The sequence below is a fragment of the Procambarus clarkii genome, chromosome 6 (genome assembly GCF_040958095.1).
Source record: "Procambarus clarkii isolate CNS0578487 chromosome 6, FALCON_Pclarkii_2.0, whole genome shotgun sequence".
NCBI lineage: Eukaryota > Metazoa > Arthropoda > Malacostraca > Decapoda > Cambaridae > Procambarus > Procambarus clarkii.
Window position 1 is genome coordinate 27,370,558 of NC_091155.1, and position 20,735 is coordinate 27,391,292.

The following is a 20,735-nucleotide window of genomic DNA, read 5'->3' on the forward strand; positions in this document are numbered from 1 at the left end:
CTACAGTATAAATTCAGAATGCCGTTGACCATGGGCATTGATATAAAGGCCAGGCAGAAGTTAGATGTCATAACAATAACAATATCAATATTGTGGTTGTATTTTACTGCCTCTGTCATCAAAATTGGCCTGTGCTACAAATTTTCTGCCTAATAATTATTTATATATTCTCAAAATAATTGCATAAACATTTGCAATCACAGTATTTATGTGCATTTGCTACACAGAAAATCTAGACTTTTCCAAAAAATTGAAGTTTTTGTTTGGGGGGAAAATCTGGATCATGTCTGGAAATGGTGGTCCAGATTTTGGAGGTGCCACTGTTCAATAGTTGATATTGTTGAGTACCATATATTGCTTAAGGGTCTTCTTTGTTTTTTTTTGTCACAATGACTAGATGACTCGTGTACCTGCTTAAGGATAGGAATAATGTTTGTAGTGAAAATGATACACAATTTAACATGACAGTAGTTTGCAACTACACTACCATATATATATATTCATTCCAACAGGGCCACCACCAGCTTCACCGTATGGCGCTACAGCACCAAATGTGAGCTATGCACCGATGATTGCCTCGGGCGCACCACCGTCTTACGTGGAGAGCTTGAGTCATCAAGTTGTTGCTGGTCCTGGAGTTCCACATCAGTTTTCTTCTCCTTATGCGACTCAAGCTTCTGCAGCAGCCGTTTCTGCTGCTCAATTGCAGAATTATAAGGTAGGTGGTGTACTATGTTCTGACAAAGTGGCATTTATATGGTTTTTGGTCATTTAACTGCAGAAGCATTGAATTCAATAATTATGGAAGGCATATTTGAAAACTATTATGGGAGGAAATAGCATTATATGGGTTATTAGATAAATGTATACAATAAATCTGGAAGTTTAATGTATGTATTAAACAGATAAGTGTGATGGGGAACTGGCAATGCCCATAGAGTAGAATCAGTATTCCTATAAATGAAACGAGGTAAATCAATTGCTACAAGGTGTGGACCTAACTTGCTAGGCAAATATAAGTAACTTAGGTTGAATACTTTAGAAATAGAAAAGTCAAGGACTATCATACCATTAGTATAAAAGGAAGTAGTATAAAAGGAACTCTTAACTCCTCAAGCAACAAACCCTTCTTATCTAACACAAAAATCTAAATAAAGGACTTTGAAAGTATCACTTGACAGCTCAGAAGAGGAGGTACAAGAGAAATTATTGAAATTAGTTCTACACTATTAGGACGAATATCGTGAAAATAAAAGATTTTCATGAATTTGGTCCACTCCGCACTTTAAAAACGTAAGACATCACTAGGACGTGTTTGATATTCTGGATAAAGAATTTACACTGTCGATGTTCCACATAACCTTGGGAAAAATTTGTCATTATTCTACTTAATAATCTGTATTGGACAACAAATCCTGGTGCAACTTGGTGTAGCTAATTTAGTGAAATGTAGCACTTTTTTTTTTTTTCCCCAAATCTTGCGCTAAAATACTTTATAATGATAATTTAGTGTTAGTTTAAATAGCAGGTTAAAGTTAGATCCAGCTGCATCAACATGTCAGAAGGCCTATTGACATTTCCAGATAGCCTACTTGTCTCTTCATTTTGAAAAGTTTACTGTGGAACCCTTGACAAAACAAAGTGGGAAAAATCTTGTCTGATGTACCTACTTGATTATTACAATAAGATTGTTTTGAGTGTTAACATTGTACACTAACTTTCTGAAGGCAGTGACAATCACAAGCATAAGTGATGACATATGAAATAATGGCTAAAAGAATAACCATCAAATTATTTGTTTGACGAGACATCAATGTTAACTCGGTATTGTCCAAAACTGTGTATTAAGACACTTGAGTTCATTGTCCTTGTCTGAAATTTATGGAAATGCTGGTAAATCACTTACTTTGTAGTGAATTAATGATGGGAACGTGAGAATTAAGTTGTTGGTCTGGAGGATCTATAACATACACACACTGACAAAGATGCATACTTGCGAAAATGTTAAATAGAAACTTGAAACAAGGAGAGATCAAGTACTAAGTACTATACACATGGAAAATACTGGAGGGCCAGATCCCAAATCTACACAGTAAAAATAACAACATACTGGAGAGAACGATATGGAAGAAAATGCAGAATAAAACTAGTGAAGAGCAGGGGTGCCATAAGCACAGAGAGCACTGTATAATTATCAGAGGTCCACGATTGCTCAACATCCTCCCAGCGAGTATAAGAATTATTGCTGGAACAACCGTGGACATCTTCGAGAGAGAACTAGATAATTTTCTCCAGGGAGTGCCGGACCAACTGGGCTGTGGTGGATGTGTGTGCCTGCGGGCCGCTCCAAGCAACAGCCTAGTGGATTATTATAGGGTGCCTGATAGCTGAGTGGACAGTGCTTTGGATTCATAGTCCTGAGGTTCTGGGTACAATCCCTGGTGGCGGCGGAGACAAATGGTCAAAATATTTTTCACCCTGATGCCCGTTACCTAGCAGTAAATAGGTACCTGGGAGTTTGGCAGCTGCTATGGACTGCTTCCTGGGGTGGGGGGGTGTAACAAAAAAGGGGTCTGGTCGAAGGCCGGGCCGCGGGGATGCTAAGCCCTGAAATCGTCTCAAGATAACCATAATGCTCTAAAGTCAAGCCTGGCCTCGGGCCAGGCTTGGGGAGTAGAACAACTCCCAGAACCCCATCAAGCAGGTAAATGCTGAATATAAAGAAAGCTGTCTTGGTAAGACAGATGGAGCATGTAATGGTTTGTAAGTAATATCGCCAGATTACCGGAACGCATAAGACAAGTAAAACCTTTGCCTGGAAGCACACTAGCTGGATTATGAACTTACAAAATGTGGAGTGCCACATCAATTATGATTTATTATACATTTCTAATCTCTGGAGCCGACTCAAGGTTTGGATGCATTTTTGAAAGCAGACAAGATCTCTGAAATATGAATTGTACAAGGATCTTTTACTTTAGACTTGTCTGAAGTACCTGTACTGGGATTTCAGTAAAGATGTTTGACCAGTGCTTGTCATGTCAACGAGGGGAAAATTTACACAGAAAAGACTCTAAAGGTAAGCCTTGGTCTGCTTACAACAAAAAAGAACTAGTCTTCAGGCAACAGTGCTTTCATGGTCCAAGACTTTTTTTAAGTTTTGCGGAAAATAAAGAAATATTCAAATTGTGGTAGTCTTCAAGGGGGAACATGACAGTTTTGCTGTTGCTGCCCTAAATGGCTGGATTTTGCCAGGGAATATTGACATCTAGGATATAAGAAATAACTTGGTTGATAAGAACTGACTGGCCTTGGAAAGTTGAAAGAGCAGAAATTTCTAATTAGAAAAGTTTACTGGTCCTTCAAAAGATTTTGTGAAGTTTAAATTTCTTTGGATTTTGTGTTTAGTTATTAGTAATACTTTTTTTTTTACTGAAAGTTTAGGGCATATTGAAAGAACAATTTGCACTTCACATTTGGTTATTTTGGTTAAAAATGCATCAGTGGTAGTCAAGAAGCTCTGGCATTGGTATTTTAGTTTTAGAGAGAAAAAATGATTTATTCCTGCATTTTGAAAAGATTGGCCCCAATAGTCTGTGGGATGTGTAGGTACTATCTGCGGTATATTTTCAGTTGTCTTTGTTCCACCTCTTCTATTGAAACTTTGGCACTAAAGCACTGTATATTAACAAACATACTATGGGTCTAAATTTTGTATAGAACAATTTATTAAGCCAGAGAACATTTTGATTCATGTAATGTTATGTTGATGCTAATCTATGCATAGAATCTTTACACAAAGCAGAGAATACATTTTTCAAATTTAATATATATATATATAGATATATATATATATATAAATATATATAAATATATATATATATATATATATATATATGTCGTACCTAGTAGCCAGAACGCACTTCTCAGCCTACTATGCAAGGCCCAATTTGCCTAATAAGCCAAGTTTTCATGAATTAATTGTTTTTCGACTACCTAACCTACCTAACCTAACCTAACCTAACTTTTTCGGCTACCTAACCTAACCTAACCTGTAAAGATAGGTTAGGTTAGGTTAGGTAGGGTTGGTTAGGTTCGGTCATATATCTACGTTAATTTTAACTCCAATAAAAAACAATTGACCTCATACATAATGAAATGGGTAGCTTTATCATTTCATAAGAAAAAAATTAAAGAAAATATGTTAATTCAGGAAAACTTGGCTTATTAGGCAAATCGGGCCTTGCATAGTAGGCTGAGAAGTGCGTTCTGGCTACTAGGTACGACATATATATATATATATATATATATATATATATATATATATATATATATATATATATATATATATATATATATATATATATATATATATATATATATATATATATATATATATATATATATATATATATATATATATATATATATATATATATATATATATATATATATATATATATATATATATATATATATATATATATATATATATATATATATATATATATATATATATATATATATATATATATATATATATATATATATATATATATATATATATATATATATATATATATATATATATATATATATATATATATATATATATATATATATATATATATATATATATATATATATATATATATATATATATATATATATATATATATATATATATATATATATATATATATATATATATATATATATATATATATATATATATATAATAAAATATGTACTGTATTGCTAAACTATACCTGTATATAAAATCTTAACAAAACAGAAGACTGTATTACTGTTAGACAAGTATTTAGGTTATTGAAGCTTGGGTAGAGGGTTATGATAGGTTAGTTTTAAGGAAGACTTGATTAATAAGGGTATGTACAAAACTGGTTTTAGTTTTTGAATGCCTCTTAAATATACACATTGTTGTACGTGGTACGAGATCATTTTCTAAGGAAAAAAAACGGCAAGAATGTAATGGGCATTTGTATGCATATATTTTTGTGCAAAGCGGGTAAGTCAGCATTTAGCTATGGAGGCTCTGCAATTTATACTTGCATAAATCATGAAGAAAAGTTAGTTTCTGTGCATATGGAGTACTATCATCAGCTACTTGAGCATGAATTAATATGCAAATGGTATTGTACAGTTTGTCCAGTATATTTCCATTTTAAACATGGCAAACTTTATAAGGTATTGATGTTGATTACTCATTTTTGCTTTGGTGGTTTTGCTTTGCTGTTACTTAAATTGTTGTATGTTTTACATACCTAATGAACTAACTTGGACATTGAAATTCACCCCATCTTTAATGTAGTGGGTATTACCATGTCTATAAAGTATGCCAATGCAACTCTAAAATAGAGAAGTTACATGAAGCTGTTATTGTTCCTGGCCTAAAAGCATGTACTGGGTATATTCTCTGCATTTATTTAAAATATCTAATGCATTTGAGTACAAAATAGCCTGTTATGATTTTATACATAAGCCATTGAAGTTTTTCTTGCAAAGTAATTCCTAATGCTTAAGGTTGCTATTTGATATTTAACAGTGCATAAAGTACTATAATTTGAGAATCGGAATTCTTGTGTTTGTGTAGATATCCATCTTAGATATTATATTAATCATGTTCATTGGCAGTTGCTCGTGTCATTCTAAGCAGATAATATGGTGTAAGTACAGTTTTATCACCTGTATTCTACCCTTAATTTCATTTGTGAATGCCAAACTTAAAAAAAGAAATAAGAAAAAAAGAAAATTGTGCAGTTACAAACATAACATTATAATTTATATACCATACTGTATTGGATAAAATTAATTGTTCTACTAAATTTTAATGTTATGGTTTTATTTAGGTAATTTAAGAGTTTAGTTGAGGTTACATATACATTATATAGTTTTTATGGGAAAAGACAAGCTCTTAGGCTTTAATTAAACCTTAAGACACTGGCTATAGCAAAATGGTCATTTCTGCCTATGCACCAAAAAATATATACAGTATATAAAAATTTAATTTTTTTTTTCAACATTATTAATTTGTATGTAAAATGTAAGAAAAGGCAAAAAATAAGTGAATATTTATTGTTTCACTGGGTGGAGGTGCTCTGAAAGGTTGGGTGGTGGCTGTGTTTGGCGTCTGTCAACACACGGCGTGTTGAACAACGTAATAAATCACATTATTCGCATTGTGATTCATCATATCAATAAATAATTCACAAGCTTAATGAATCTGGGAAAAATCTTAGGTTAGAGGAATATAGGTGAATGGTTGAATGCCTTGAGAAGGTGGATGTAGGGTGTATTGAAGCAGTCTGCTGACTGGCACGTCGTTGAATAATAGTGTGTGTGTGTTTTAAAGCTGAGCATTTGAGTGAATGTGTGTGATTTTGGTTGCTAAACATTTTTGTAGTAGGTAAGGCTATCTTGAATGCAAAAATCAGTAAGAGCCATGTGGAAGATTGGAATCTGTGCTCTGGGTACTCCCAAGCAGACACCTTGAAGTGCATTTATGTTTTTATTAGCTAACGCTGTTTTAACCAGCAAGGCATTAATACCATGTTATTCAAGCATTTGGTAGAATACTAAAAAAGCATTTAGTAGAATAAAAAAATTTATAGTATGCATTGCAAGCTTCTATTATGAGTAAAATACTAAATGCTTAAGTAATAAAGAGGAAGATAAATGTTAGCAAAATGTAGTTAACACTATTGCTTGCTTTGGACACCGATCTAGTTCATTTTTTTTTATCTAAGAGTCCTAGCCGTGGACAGGACTCGCGTGCACTACAAAAATATTTGTATAAAATTCATTTTTTATCCGATCGACCTCGGGATAGTTTCAAAATAAGCGCCTTTAGAATGCGCACAATTTGATACCAAAATGAAAGATGTAACACGAAACTTGGTCAGAACACTTGAAAAATTATAAATATGTTTTTGGGTCCAAATTTTAAATTTTAAAATATTTGTTAAAATTCTATTTGTGCTATTATGAAACTAGTTTTAAAATATGCGCCTTTATATTGTGAACAATTTGATACCAAAACGAGCGATGAAACATGAAAATTGATGTTATCAAACTGAACAAGTATACACATTAGGTTGTGGTGTGCAAATTGATGCTCGTTCACGGGTAATTTTAGGCTTGCTGTGGGGAGTCTCGCCAGGCTTTTGGACATTATATGCATATACACCAGCAGGGAATTTAATTGCGAACACAATGATATCAAGACGAACGATGTAGCACGGGAATTAAAGTGAGAAAACTGAAACGAGTATACACATTTAGGTGTCTCCGCACGCTTGCCCGCACCATTAGCCCCATGTCGTCAGAGTCTGTGGCGCTCTCGTGGCACGCGCGATAGTGTTAACAAAATGTAGTAATTTTTTAAAGAATGGCTTGAATTAGCTATTCAGTAATTAAATGTAGAAAGTACAATTCGTTTATAAAGGAAGTACGCTTGAAGATAAGTGATGCCCAGGGTATATGCTAGTCAGGACTTGCAGACCGATGGCAAGAGCCACAGGTGGAACATAGGAAGCAAATGTTTTTGGCACTGTGATGCCACTTTAGCTCAGCTTAATCTAATAACACCTAAACAGGAGTGTTATTTGGGATTGAGAATTATGATAATTTTAGGGGCTAACTTTGGAGAGGAATGCACAAAGAATAGAATGAGATTGGAATGCAGAATATAGTGGGTTGTAGAAAAAGAAACTGCTTAGGTAATTTGAGTCATGAGAAGGAAAGCCTAGAAAAAAATGGAGGAATAAATGAGGGGAGGATTTTGGTATAAATCATTGTACTTGAGATTGAATAAATGTTTGTTGTACATAAGACACAATTTCTCCCCGGATTGCTCGATGTTTAAGTGGGCTCGAGGCCTCACCTTCCCACTATTTTTGACAAATGCCATGGGCAATTTAGAGTTGGTATATTAAGTGGCTTGATTTATTAATAGGTTTCTAATTATTCATACTATATGTATTTAACAACAACAGCCTATGCTGGTTTAGCTTTTAAAGCTGAAATTAATTTATAAACTAACATTAGTGATACTTTTCCTTCCAAGTTTTGGTTTCGGAAACAGTGATAAAAGTATGTGAATACACGCTTGATTCTTGTAAGAACAGTGCATCACACTAGAACAGATTAGTCATTCTCCTGAATTGCGGAGTTCCTATTGTATGACACGGTTTATAAATATATTGTAGTGTGTACTACTTTCCTAAACATTTAGAGCAGCACCCTGCATGTTTTTAATTTGTTACATCTTGGATAAAGAGGATCCAATTTTAAAACACTAGTGAAAATATTGTTGGTAGATTACAGTAAAGGTGCTCCTAGGAAGCTTTTAAAACCATGTCAAAATGTAGTTCAGATTTAGTAATGCTCATTTACAAAGAGCATTAAAATGAGCAGCAGTGAACAACTTCCTTAGGAGTTGCATTACTAAATACTAGTACAGTATATTAAATTCACCGTTTGGTTGTTAAATTTTCTTGTGTGAAAAAATTTGAGGGACGGTATGCTGTCGATCGACAAAGACGTTACTGTGATGTAAAACACGGTAAAAGTAAAATGTACGTCTAATGCCTTACTAAAAGGACGGTTATTGTGCAGGACTGTCACATTAACAAATTTAATAGCTCAATGATATTAACTTTTACATTTAAATCTGCACCACTTACACAGAACTAAAATGAACATAATATAACCACAACTTTAGCAGTATTGACAAGTGTCACAGGATTACAGTGAGGTTTGCAAACACAGTGAGCATCAAAGTAATAAAAGCTATGAGCTTGGCTTGATTTTTCACAATAAATTTAATGGTTGATAAACTAGAATTACCACGTTAGCTTTTGCATACTAATGCAAACAGTAGTAGTTCATGTAGAAATTAGGGCATTTTAGGTTTGAATTACCCATACCCATGAAGATAGTGTTCACTATAAAACAAGAGTTCTGATATATTGATGATCTTATAACTGCACTAAGAAATATTCTGGTTAATATTGTTGCAAAATATTGATTTTTAATGTAATTGGCTGATGTATAAACATAACCGGCTGCGAACGGAAGTGGTTGCTGTATAACGTAGCGAGAGTTTGATGTTATTTTTTTAATACTGTACTTGCATGCGGTTATAATCTTTAACTTCTCTTCTGCAGTCTAATAGAAGTGTCTTTTGCTCGAGATTGTTTTAATGTTAGTCAATACTAATATGTATATAGTTAACTTTTTAAGGTCTATGCTCTTGCCTCAGCTAATCAGTATTTGAATGTTTATTTTCATAACTAATTTTTGGACAATTCATATTGAGTATTTTATACGTAGTCCATGAAATGGCTGAAATACTGCTGTGGATATTTTGCTAGTTTGTGTTGGTACTAGTTTACCGTGGGTTTTCTGGAGCGTGGACGAAGCATGAAAGGTTGGTTGTTGCTGTGCATCTTTTCCATACTTTCATGATGGGAGCCTCCCCATCCGATGAGTGAAATAGGGTAGTGATGATGATGATGATGAATATCTTTTTAATGTTATTATTTTCATTACCCTGCCTCTTGTTAAAGTCTGTCCTGAGAAAATATGTAGGGCTATTTGCTATGCTATCAGCCGTACTAGCTGATTGTTTAGGTTTAAAGAAAAATCAAATTGAGGTATCCTATATAATAACCATTTGTTAGGTTAGATATGCCACCAGATAAACTGCATGTAAAATGCTTTAAATTTTCCTTGTAAAACATTAATTAATGCAAAGGTAAATTTGATATAGTTTTGAACCTTGTCTTAACTTATAAAATTGATATGAAACGTTATGACTATTGCAGCCTCCTGTGTTCATTTATCATGATTTCAACATTGTAAATTGTGTATTGCTGGTATATATATTTATGTAAGTGTATTCATTTGCAAGTTTTTTGATGCCTCGACAAATTCCTGCCGAGTTAAATATTCTTTGCTAGGCAAGTCAATACATCATTTAACAAATATATTGGAAGTGGCAGATATAGGGGAGGGGAGGGGGAGGGGGAGTTGGTAGTGCCAGATATGGGGGGGGGGCCCATTTTTGGACTGACAGTGTCTCCTGTGCCAAATGTGTTGATATGATGAAATAACATGTAAACATTCATAATTTATTTTGATATATTAATTTTCCCTAGGAATGGCTAGCATAATTGCTTGTCATTTTTAGTGCATGTTAAGAGGGGGTTGGTTAGGTTAGTATGGATAGAGGAAAGTTTGAAAACTGTGCCCATAATTATCAGATTTCTATCTTGTTGGTTACTGCCTTGGGAGTAGTGTTCTATTTGGCAATCTGACAGTTGATACACCAGGTGAGAGTTATTATGAAGTAGAGGCTACTTTGTGTTAAGTGGGCATGGTTTGTTTGTTGCTGGAAATGTAAATAATTTGATCTGCTGTTTATATTTCAAGATTTCTACATTAATAAGAGTTTCATCTGTTGCCTATTACAACTGGCCTGGGGCCAGCCTTCCCAGGCCTGAGGCTGTTTGTCTTCACAGCCAGGCTGATTTGTTACTCCAGTAGAACCTTGAAGTTTATTTCTACTGTTCCACCGATATTATTTGTTCGATAGGTTGAAATAATTACTTAAGTGTGATTACCTGAGTGTAGTTGCAGGATGAGCTACGCTTGTGTTGTCCCGTATTCCCAGCACTGTCGTGTAATGCTTTGAAATTGGTCCGCTTTGGCCCCCTCCACCACCTTACTTGGGCTTCAGGTGTTTACACTGTTCTCAAATTGTTTGTTGCACTCTGAATTTTATATTAAATATTTTGTAAAATTCCTGCCATATACTCCCCACTGGAGTAGGAAGCTTTTGCTTTGGCTTTTCGAGGTCCCCGTAGGCTAAGCCAACCACCGACTTTCCCTAGATTGCAGCCGACATTAATTGCCCAACTACTGGATGCTTATTTTACCACTGGGGTAAGAGGTATCGGGAGAGAAATATGCCCACTCCATTTTTTTTGTCCTGCCTAGGGATTGAACCCGAGTCCTTTGTGAGCAGACAACATAGACCACTATGCTGTTGTAATTTCATGCTCCATGGGGTGTAATTTGAGTGGTTCAGTATTTCCAGCAGTTACGTGTTTCTATTGATTGTCTGCAGACAGTAAAGGATCTCTGTATATTTTATAGCTAATTTGCCTGCCTTGTAGGAAATGAGCTGAACAAGATTCCATTAGAAATAGCACAAGTGTTTGAAGCATACAATCACTAGTGTGGCATACTTTTTTTTTTCCTCCCCTTCAAAGTCATTTTCCTTGCTGTAACGGTTTGCTTGGTTGTGCTCTCAATGTCTGTCTTACAGAATTGTTTAAAGATTTTTAACGTAGCTGATTCATTCTGTGAGATGTGACCGAATCTTGTATCCTGTACTATTAAACTTGTACAGTAATTTATTTGTTGGCCATTGGAAAATTTTGATGCCTAGTTGTATTTTTTTTTTTTTGTCTTCAACTAAGGCCATTTTTCATACTTGTTTTTGTGTAGTTTTGTGAAGGCTGACAAAAACTGTGGGTTGCATTCTTTTCTATATCTAAGGTCATATTTTGAAAGATTTGGCTTCGTGCTGTATTGAGGCACCACTTCGTCTGATGTACTGACACTACACTATTACAAAATTAAGAATCTTCGTCTGTATTTCACTTCCACATACGCAGAAAGGCTGCAGGTTGAGTTAACGTTCTAGTACAGTATATGCTTGTTGTTCTAGTCTACTTTCCTGAAATTTCTTGTATAATAATATCGTCACAAATTTAAAAGGCTGGAGTTTGAGGCTAATATTTGGTACTGGTGTGAGGTTTTCTTGGTGGTTTTTATTAATTTACTCTTCTTCACCCATTGCATCAAAGGGTTTGTATAGGGGATTATTTCTAGATCTTTTTCTTTAATTCCTAATGTCTCAACACAATTTGTAAATATTAAAAATTCTGTATAGGAAAGTTCCTTTAAATACAGTAAAGAATTTTATTACACACAACTCTAGCAAATCCAGTGGCCATTTTACTGCCATGGGCAGGTAAACCACTGGGATAAAATGGGATTGTAGTTTATCTTATACTCTGATAGTCAGTGATATGTAATTTGCTAATGCTGGACAGTACTGTTACAAAATGCTTTGACAAATTTAATTCTTCCTTTTTCTTCCAAGGACATACAGTAAATTGGGTTACATCCACAATGTATATTTTGCCATTTAACCCCCAAATGGCCTGGCTATTAAAAAGTACTGTACTATATAAAGCTACACAAGACTTGAAAAGTTAAAATATGATAATTAGAGCATAGATATAAGTGCCAATAGTGATTGGAACTGTGTAAGGATTAATGGTTAGTATAGGAAAGAAGAAATGTGGCCTCCCTTATGGGAAGAAAGGATGCTTAAAAAGTATAGTCTCTTAGCACTCTGGTTTAGTTCATTATAACTTTAAATTTGTCAATGCTCACAAATGAATTTGCATTTTTTTCCCAAAACATTCCGAGCCTATTTTTCAACATAAAAGAATGTAGAAATATATGCACATGATCAGTCTGTTACAGCAAAAAAAAAATCATTTTTCTGGTAACTAAATTTACAAAGCATAGTGCAGATATTCACAAGCAATCTAGTGTTTTGAGTAATAAGTTGGCTGAGGTGATCTCTGGATAGTTCCCTGATCAGCTGTTCATGTATTGTGCTCCAAAAAGTAAATAAAAAAAGATTTTTTGTAATTTCTAGATGGGTGATGCACATCAATGCCATTTGAATGTTTACTGTCAGTGTATGGATGACACATTTTAGCATCACCAGTGTGCTGTTGAGAAATATAAGTTTGTAGCTCAGAACATCTTTTTAATCATTTTCATTGTGGTTACTGATATTCTCAATCATTAACTCTGATGAAACATTGAGGAAAGGTACCCTAAGCTTATTTTCATTCCATGTTTTTCTCCAGTTTTTGTGATTTCAAATGGCCTTACAGTTAGAAATTTGAAGAAAAAACATTGTAGCTAAATATTATAAACATGGGGCAATTTTTGGTTTGACTTCTTAAATTTTGTTTTAAACTGCGACTGCAGTTTTAAATTAAGCTGCCCAAGTAAATATGTAATCAATATACAGTACTTAGATTAAAAGTAGCCTTGAATAATCATATTCAAATAGTACTACAGTACTATAATAATATAATGTATATACACCAGATTCAGGTTTATAAGCTGAAAATTGTACCAATGCCAGAGAGGTTTTTTCAGATCATACTTGGAAAAGGTATACTGTATAGGCAAGTAGAATAACTGAAGGAAGTGCAAGATATACTTATTGGTCGTATTTCCTCTTTAGTGCAAGATTTGACTCTTTTCAATGACACCATCTCTAACCCATTTCTTTCATGAAAGGTGAGGGGGCCCTTGTGCTAGGAAAGAATGGAAATATAAAAGCAACATCAACAAAAGTTTATATATTAACACCCTATTTGTGCCACTTCCATAGTAGTTTTATGGAAAAGCAGCCCCTCAGTATTATAAGATATTCACAGCAGTATATTAATTATTCATAGACTAGGTGTCAAATTCTATATGCCAATTGTTTAAGTTTTTAATAATTCATAACAAACATCATCTTGGTTCTTTTCTTTTGGAATTTTGCATGTTAATCACATGCATACTATGTATTCTCAATCATGAAGTCTGTCCACTTTCGATATTAATTTTATTATGCAGCTCCTCTCCATTACACTTCGTACAATTATTTCATTACTCATTCTTTCATGACGATACCATTGTAGCAATAATTCTTCAGTCTGACAATTCAAACTGGACAAATACCTTTCAAAGCATTATCATTCTTTGTATTCTTTAAAACCATACATGTTCTTTAGATTATCCATATGTTTTTTGTGATGTATCATGTTTATGCCACATCAGTGTTTCACTCAAATACTGTAAGCTGGGGACAGAGCAATCACTTGTGCTCTTCTAATTGCACACCTCTCCATCTTGTTCTTCCTAATTATTTCACCTGGCACCTTTCTTCTGTTTCCTCTGCTCTCATTTCCAGTTTTTCACCCTTTGCAATTTTCTCTTGAGCATTAAGAAGACAGTTGCACATTCTCCAGGTCGGCAATTTCTCCAGCTTTGAATGGAGCTGTTAGTGTGCATCAACATTCCACCCTAGAGAGCAGTAATGTCTGAAAGTATCGTCATTGGTTTGGCATCTCATTTGAAAGGTTGTCATCCAACCTCTCATTATTGCAGTTCTTGTCAGCTGCTGTATTGTGTTCATTAAAAGTAAGGTCTTCCATCATGATTGCTCCCAAATCTTTTATATGGCTTTTTCTTCAATAGTGTGATTTGACTGCTTTAGATTTCCATTTTGATATTTTCACTTTTCCATAGTGCAATAGATTGAACTTTGCATTAAACACGTTATTTTCTGTAGCCTATTGAAGACCTGATAAGCATCAGTTTGGCATTTTGCAGTGTCAAATCCTCTTGTCATCTGCAAAAGAAGATAAAGTACTATACTTTGTATCCTTGTCTGTTTGATATGAAGACGAGAAAGCACCAGAGCTAGCACAGTACCTTGGGGTACTGCACTTGTCATGGTGGATGATTTGGATTTTACTTGGTTTACTACACTGAGTTCTGTTAGTTTGGAAATTAAAGATCCATCTCCCTACTTTGTCAGTAATTACTCCTGCCACTTTTGTGTGCAATAATACCATGGTAACAGTTGTCATTCATTTTTCTTGTCTGCAGTCTGTTAAGTCTCGCTCTTCCTCAGGGCCATGTGCATCTCCAACCCTCAATTTCGTGATTAAGAAATTTATCTTGGTCTCTCACCTTGGTTATCCCTAAAATTTTATGTAGTGTCTCTTCTCACGCTAAAATATATTTTTCATCCTAAACCTGCTTTGAGCACTTCAACATGTTGCTGGGCCTTCCCTTCATATCTGAACTAAAAAATCTCTAATGCCCTTTGTCCTCTTGATTATAATTCATTATTGGGGGGACAGCCAGTCAGTATATGTTTATACTCAAGACTTTTATATTGAGGTTTGCCCCAGGTCAAATTACTGACCCCCCTTCCCTAGAATTCAACACCACAAGCTGACGACTAACTCCTGGGTACCTACTTGCTGCTAGGTGAACAGGTGTATTAGGTGATAAGAAATGTGCCCAACCATTTGTCCCGCCTAGGATTGAAGCCCGGAATTCTCGATAAAGAGTCAAACGTACTACCCGACTGTACGACCAGGACACTAATTGATGTAAAACTCCTTTTGACAAACTAACACTTTTGAGTAATCTGGTTCATACCAGCACCTGCTTCCAGTGCTGCTGGTAGTCACTATTTTCTGTTCTTCTTGGCCTCCCCATTACTTAGGTGAAAGTGGCTGTGTATTTTTCTATGAATATTTAAATTTTTGTGTTAGTCCCCAGTTTTCTCTAATGGTTTCTCTCTACTCCATGAAGATGCAAAACAGGGTAATGATGAATGAGAAGTGTAAGCTAGAATGTTGGAACATGTACTGTATCCTTTAACAAAGATATGCATGAAACATGTGCCAAAATATAGAAAGGCAGCAGAAAAATGGGAACAGGTGTGCAGAGTTTTGAGAAAGCATGAGAAAATGATACTGTGCCAGGTTGCTGGAAGATGTGATTGTCCTTTTGTATAACAATGTGAACATTGTGTACTGTGGAAACAGAAGCATACAGTGTGGGGGCAGAAAAGCAGCAGTACAGAAAATAGCCTAAACATTAGTGATGAACAAGATGGATTCTGTAGTGGAAGAGATTGTATGTCACATTTGCTCTGAGAACTGATTGAGGAAGGATTTGATGATTTATAAGATGTGTATATGAAGAAACTATGATAAATTGAAAAGTGTCATTGAAGAGTAATTAGCATCTATGGTGTAAGTGGAACATTGTTCAATGTTGTGAAGAGGTTTTATGCAGGAAGTTTAAATGTGCGAGTTAATTGTCACAAGTGACGAGTTTGATTTTAATGTATGAGCGTACTATGGTTGCTTAATGTATGTGTGTATGTAGTAAAGTGAAAGATAAATGTACAAATTTTAGTTTTTATTCATTTGTTTGCCACCCATTTTAATGGGGGTTGGAAGACATCTGCCCAAAGCAAGAATAGAATAATATAAATATTAATAAAAATGCATTTGTACCAATATTTGGCACAGCACTTTCATATGGCTTTGGCTGCATCTGTCCATTCCTATCTCTTTTTCTAGACTGGCTTCTATTGCACATATTACTCTTATCAACCACAAATTATGAATTAAAATTAATCTACCAACTCTAGTCTATAAAGTCTCAAGCTTTCACTATTCACATTTCACACTATCCTCTCTCCAGCATTATATCTTACTTTTTGTCCATCTTCACTTTTTTCACGCCATTGCCTTTTTAACTAGGCAACATGCTATTCTAAAGAACTGTATTTGTATTAATGAAGTTTTTAATTACTGAATGTGTGTTAATCCTATACCTTAGGATTATACATATCTTTTTTAATATTCTTGACTGCCTTCCTCATGACCTGATCCTCGTATATAAATTGATGAACCAAGATATTGCACAACCCAAGTATACACCACCTTTAATACGAAACACTTGTTATGCTATTAACTCGTGCATTACTTTCTGCATTTAAGCTTCACAGTATTTAATAAGAACCTTGCTAACTTTACACATGCACTCTCAAACATCCTCTGTTAAGTGATTAACAATTTCTCCAGTTTATTAAAAGGCCATGTATATCTTCAAATTTCTTGCATTCATTGCGTGAACTCTCATTGCAAGCATCTAATCTGCACACTACTCCATTCTGTACTTATGCTCACTATCCTACCACACTTTGCAGATTTGGTAAACTAATGTCTCCACTTCTTAATTGCTACATTTCCTATACTGTGTTTGTATTACAGTATATCATTAAGACAGTTACACGCTGGTCTTCTTTCACAACTTGGTACTGTACGCACTACTGTCGGTGCATTATCAAATTTTTCTCGCCCACTTAATTCTTACACATTTAATCAGATTACAGTACTAGAAAAATGTGAAATTAGTGCATGATTGGAATAAATGAAGTGGATTTAATTTGATATATGCAGTTTATTCAGAAAATGAGATGTAGATTGTTTTAGTTGATAGTTTTGTGGATGTATGTTACAAGATTACTGAAAGTTAATGCGAATGAGGATAATGTAGGAGTTATAAGCCAGTTTGGTGTATAAAATAAGACTTGCTCGAATTAAATACCTAGGTTCCGTAATAGATATTTTTTTTTGCAAGTTTGAGTCAGGAAGGAAGTAAATTAGAACCCCTGACTAGGGAGACTTAGATACTTAAATGCTTAAATGCAGTGAGAAGGCTACATACAGGAGTGGTATTGCTTACCCATGTGAACAAAGGAGCTGCAGTGTGTTGCAATGGTACATTAAAAGAGCAGTTGACATAGATAATCATATATGAATTTGTAGTGTAAGGTGGATGGAATTTGTAGTGTCATGTGGATGGATAAAGTAAGGAATAAAGAAATATGAAAGGGTAATGAAAGTTACTAAAATAAAATTAAAGAAAGTTGATAAGAGATGGTTTGGTAATGAACGAATCCTTAAATATAAGGTTGTGTAGCATGTTTGAGCAAATTTAAAGGTAGGAGTGAACAGTATATGCGAAGTAGTAGGAATAAAAAAAGATGGAGTTTGTTTGGCCAAGATTTGGGATTGTGAATTTAGTTAACTTGTGGGAAGTACTTTGATGTATAGTTGTGGCGTGCCATTGTGTACACACTTTGCTGTACTGTAACTGCTAATTCAGTGTGCTAATCATAGGAAATGGTGATTGGGTGGGGGGTGGGAGTCTTAATATTCATTCTTCTTGTACTGTATTGCTCTCTGTTGGACTAATGCTAATTGCATAAGAAATCTGTTTTAGTTAAGGCCACGACAAGGACAAGGGATGAGTGAAGACGTTGCACGATGAGGTTCTCATAGTACATACAGTAGTTAAAAATATATATTTTTATTTCAATGTGATTTCACTCTCCCTGTTGGCAGGTGATGTTTATTCACTGAAAAAAAAAGGGTTTAAGGGTTGGGCCATAAAAAGAGCAAGAATGTTATAAAAAAACTATTGTCAGGTTCTTTTTAGATATAACGTTTAAATTTTTTTAGGTTATTTACTCCATTATTTTTACTCCATTTAAAAATTCTTGATGTCCCCAGTCTTTAAAATGTCCGCAAAGGGTTAAATAACTCGACTGTCATCATGCATCAACAAGTTTCAAATGTCCTTGTCTTGTACTGTCAGAACTCGTCTGTATACTCTGTTTCACCCTATTTACTGTTTCTCTTTTATGCACTAGATGTGTATCCTTCTCTTAATACGCCCCAAACCTCTCGTGACTCACTCATGTACATGTTGAATTACTGTATAATAAGGACATTACTAACATTATATTATAATAAGATCATTACTTGTTTTTATATATTTAAAATCCATCTCTAGTACAGCAGTTTCCTCTTCATACATGCTATGCTTTCTTTATAGCAACTTGACTGTACTAAACAGTTCTTTCAAATACACTAAAATGTATCTTACACTGGTAAATGTATCTTGAATGTTCTTTCGTTTTCATTTAATTTCACAATTTAAAACATTTAGGGAACAGAAATTTCAATGTGACAACAGTTCAGATCATTATTCAGGATCAAATTACATTATTAAATAAAGACTTGTATGCATAAGTGCATGGTATTTCACTCACATTGTAATTGCACACTACCTGACAAACTGTCGTCAGCTCTGACGATCAACAAACCAATTGCTGCACCATTTATGTATTGTTAATTGTTTTAATGATTTCAAAAGTTAATAAATGAACACTGAATGAGACTGCATCAGTCATTTACTTTTCATTGAAGAGTTTACTAGTCATGTTGTGATGGACAAATTACCTTGTTACATGAGTTATACTTTGGTTATTATATAAACCATGCATGACATTTTAAGACAATTCTGTATATAATTGAAGACTTGAACAAATTTAGTCTAAGTAGATCTTTAGTTGAGCAAGAGGATAATAAAGTTTTATCTTTTGTTCAATTGTTGCAGGATCAGATTTTTGCACAAACAGGGCAGTGGTATCTGGCAGATCCCATGTTTATTCAGGTACGAGGTCCAGCCTTCAGTTGGCTTCTGGGAATGGTTGATGTTGGATATGTATCAATCTTTGCATCATCTTCCACACCCCCCCTCACCCCCTCCTTTTCCCCCCCATATTGTTATGACCCTTCAGTTACTTTATCTGATGTTCCACTTTGTCTTCATTGATGCTATTGTTGCAGCTCTGTTTTGAGTGCTATACTTCATAGAGTACATTAATTACCTAATACAACTTTAATATTTAATTCCATCCTTGATTTTCATTATTTTTCCTTGATTCTCTTCATCATATGTATTACAACAAGATAAAGTAAATTTGAATAGAATGCTCTTATGGGGACATGAGTCGTCTAGTACAGTAACAGAATTAATTTATTGAGTTACAAATTCTAAATGAATATTTGGAAAGATTGAGCAATATCTCAGGGATACATTTTGAGAGTTGAAAATATAAGACCTATTAAATTTTAAATTTCATTTGAGGCATTACCACCTTCAGTTTAAGGGTTTTCTAGTCTTCTGTGATTGCATATGCTTGGCAGATATAATGATCACACAATGCTGTTGAAGTAAAACAAATTTGGATTATGTAACAATTGCAATCATATTTGTAATCTACCCATAAAATGCAAAAGTTTCTTTAAACATTTATTTTAAAATGTACAAGTCTAGTTAAGCTGTACATAGCTCACTTGAGCAATCAGTCAATTATATTGTTCTGTGTAGGTTTTTTATTGCATAAATAATGTTAATTCAATAATAATGTTAAATAATGCTCTTAATCCAAATTTCAAGGTATTTATGACGGCAGGTATTAACAATTTGGTTTCTAACTAATTTGTAGAACAAGTATTTATTTAGTACAGACTCGTGTCCCCTTAAAGTTTATAATTAAGTAAATATCACTGACCACTTCATAGCTTTCATTTTAACTATTGCAACAAAAGTCACTTGACTGTGTTGGCTGCACAAATAGAATTAAGCATTGGGGAGAGGATGGATGATGGCAGTTAAGCAAATATGAAACTTAATAACAAACTTTTTTTATTATTATTATTGCTTAACTGTCTGCCAGAGCACTTTTAGAAATTCTAGTTAATGTTTGTTGTGCTTCAGATAATAGCATCTTAGCTATAGTAAGCAGTAACAAAAGGATTATTACTTTTAGCCCCAAGATATTGATTGTATGTTAACACACATGCTTTGCATGTAAACATGTGCATATCATATGCTTTCATTATCAGATGAAAGATGAATATCAGATGTGTGAATGAGGAAAGTGCATCACTTTTGCTGACAGACGAGGGAATGAAAATGCAGGATTGAGGTGAGTATGTTGGAAGTTCAGAAGTTGCAAAGGCAAGGAGGGGATTAAAAGGTAACTCAAGGTAAGCCTGCTCAAGTGGACCAAGTTGCCATAGGAAGGTGGTGGGTTTTGGTGTAGACCAAGTTTAATGTTGCATGTATAATGACATGTACAGTTTGCAGTAGATTTCACATGAAACAGATTGTTG

At 34.2% G+C, this 20,735-nt stretch overlaps 1 protein-coding gene across 9 annotated transcripts in view; it reads left to right on the forward strand.

The window, feature by feature from the left end:
• Positions 1 to 20,735, forward strand: part of LOC123754059 (formin-2) — a 52,988-nt gene that overhangs the window by 6,715 nt on the left and 25,538 nt on the right. For 6 of the 9 annotated variants that reach the window (XM_045736206.2, XM_069307456.1, XM_045736205.2 and 3 more), the window contains one exon: positions 513 to 718. In XM_045736206.2, the coding sequence (XP_045592162.1) occupies positions 513 to 718 (206 nt within the window). Of the gene's footprint in view, positions 1 to 512; positions 719 to 19,170; positions 19,228 to 20,735 lie in introns of all 9 variants that reach the window. The other 3 variants (XM_045736210.2, XM_045736207.2, XM_069307465.1) reach the window with 1 other exon arrangement.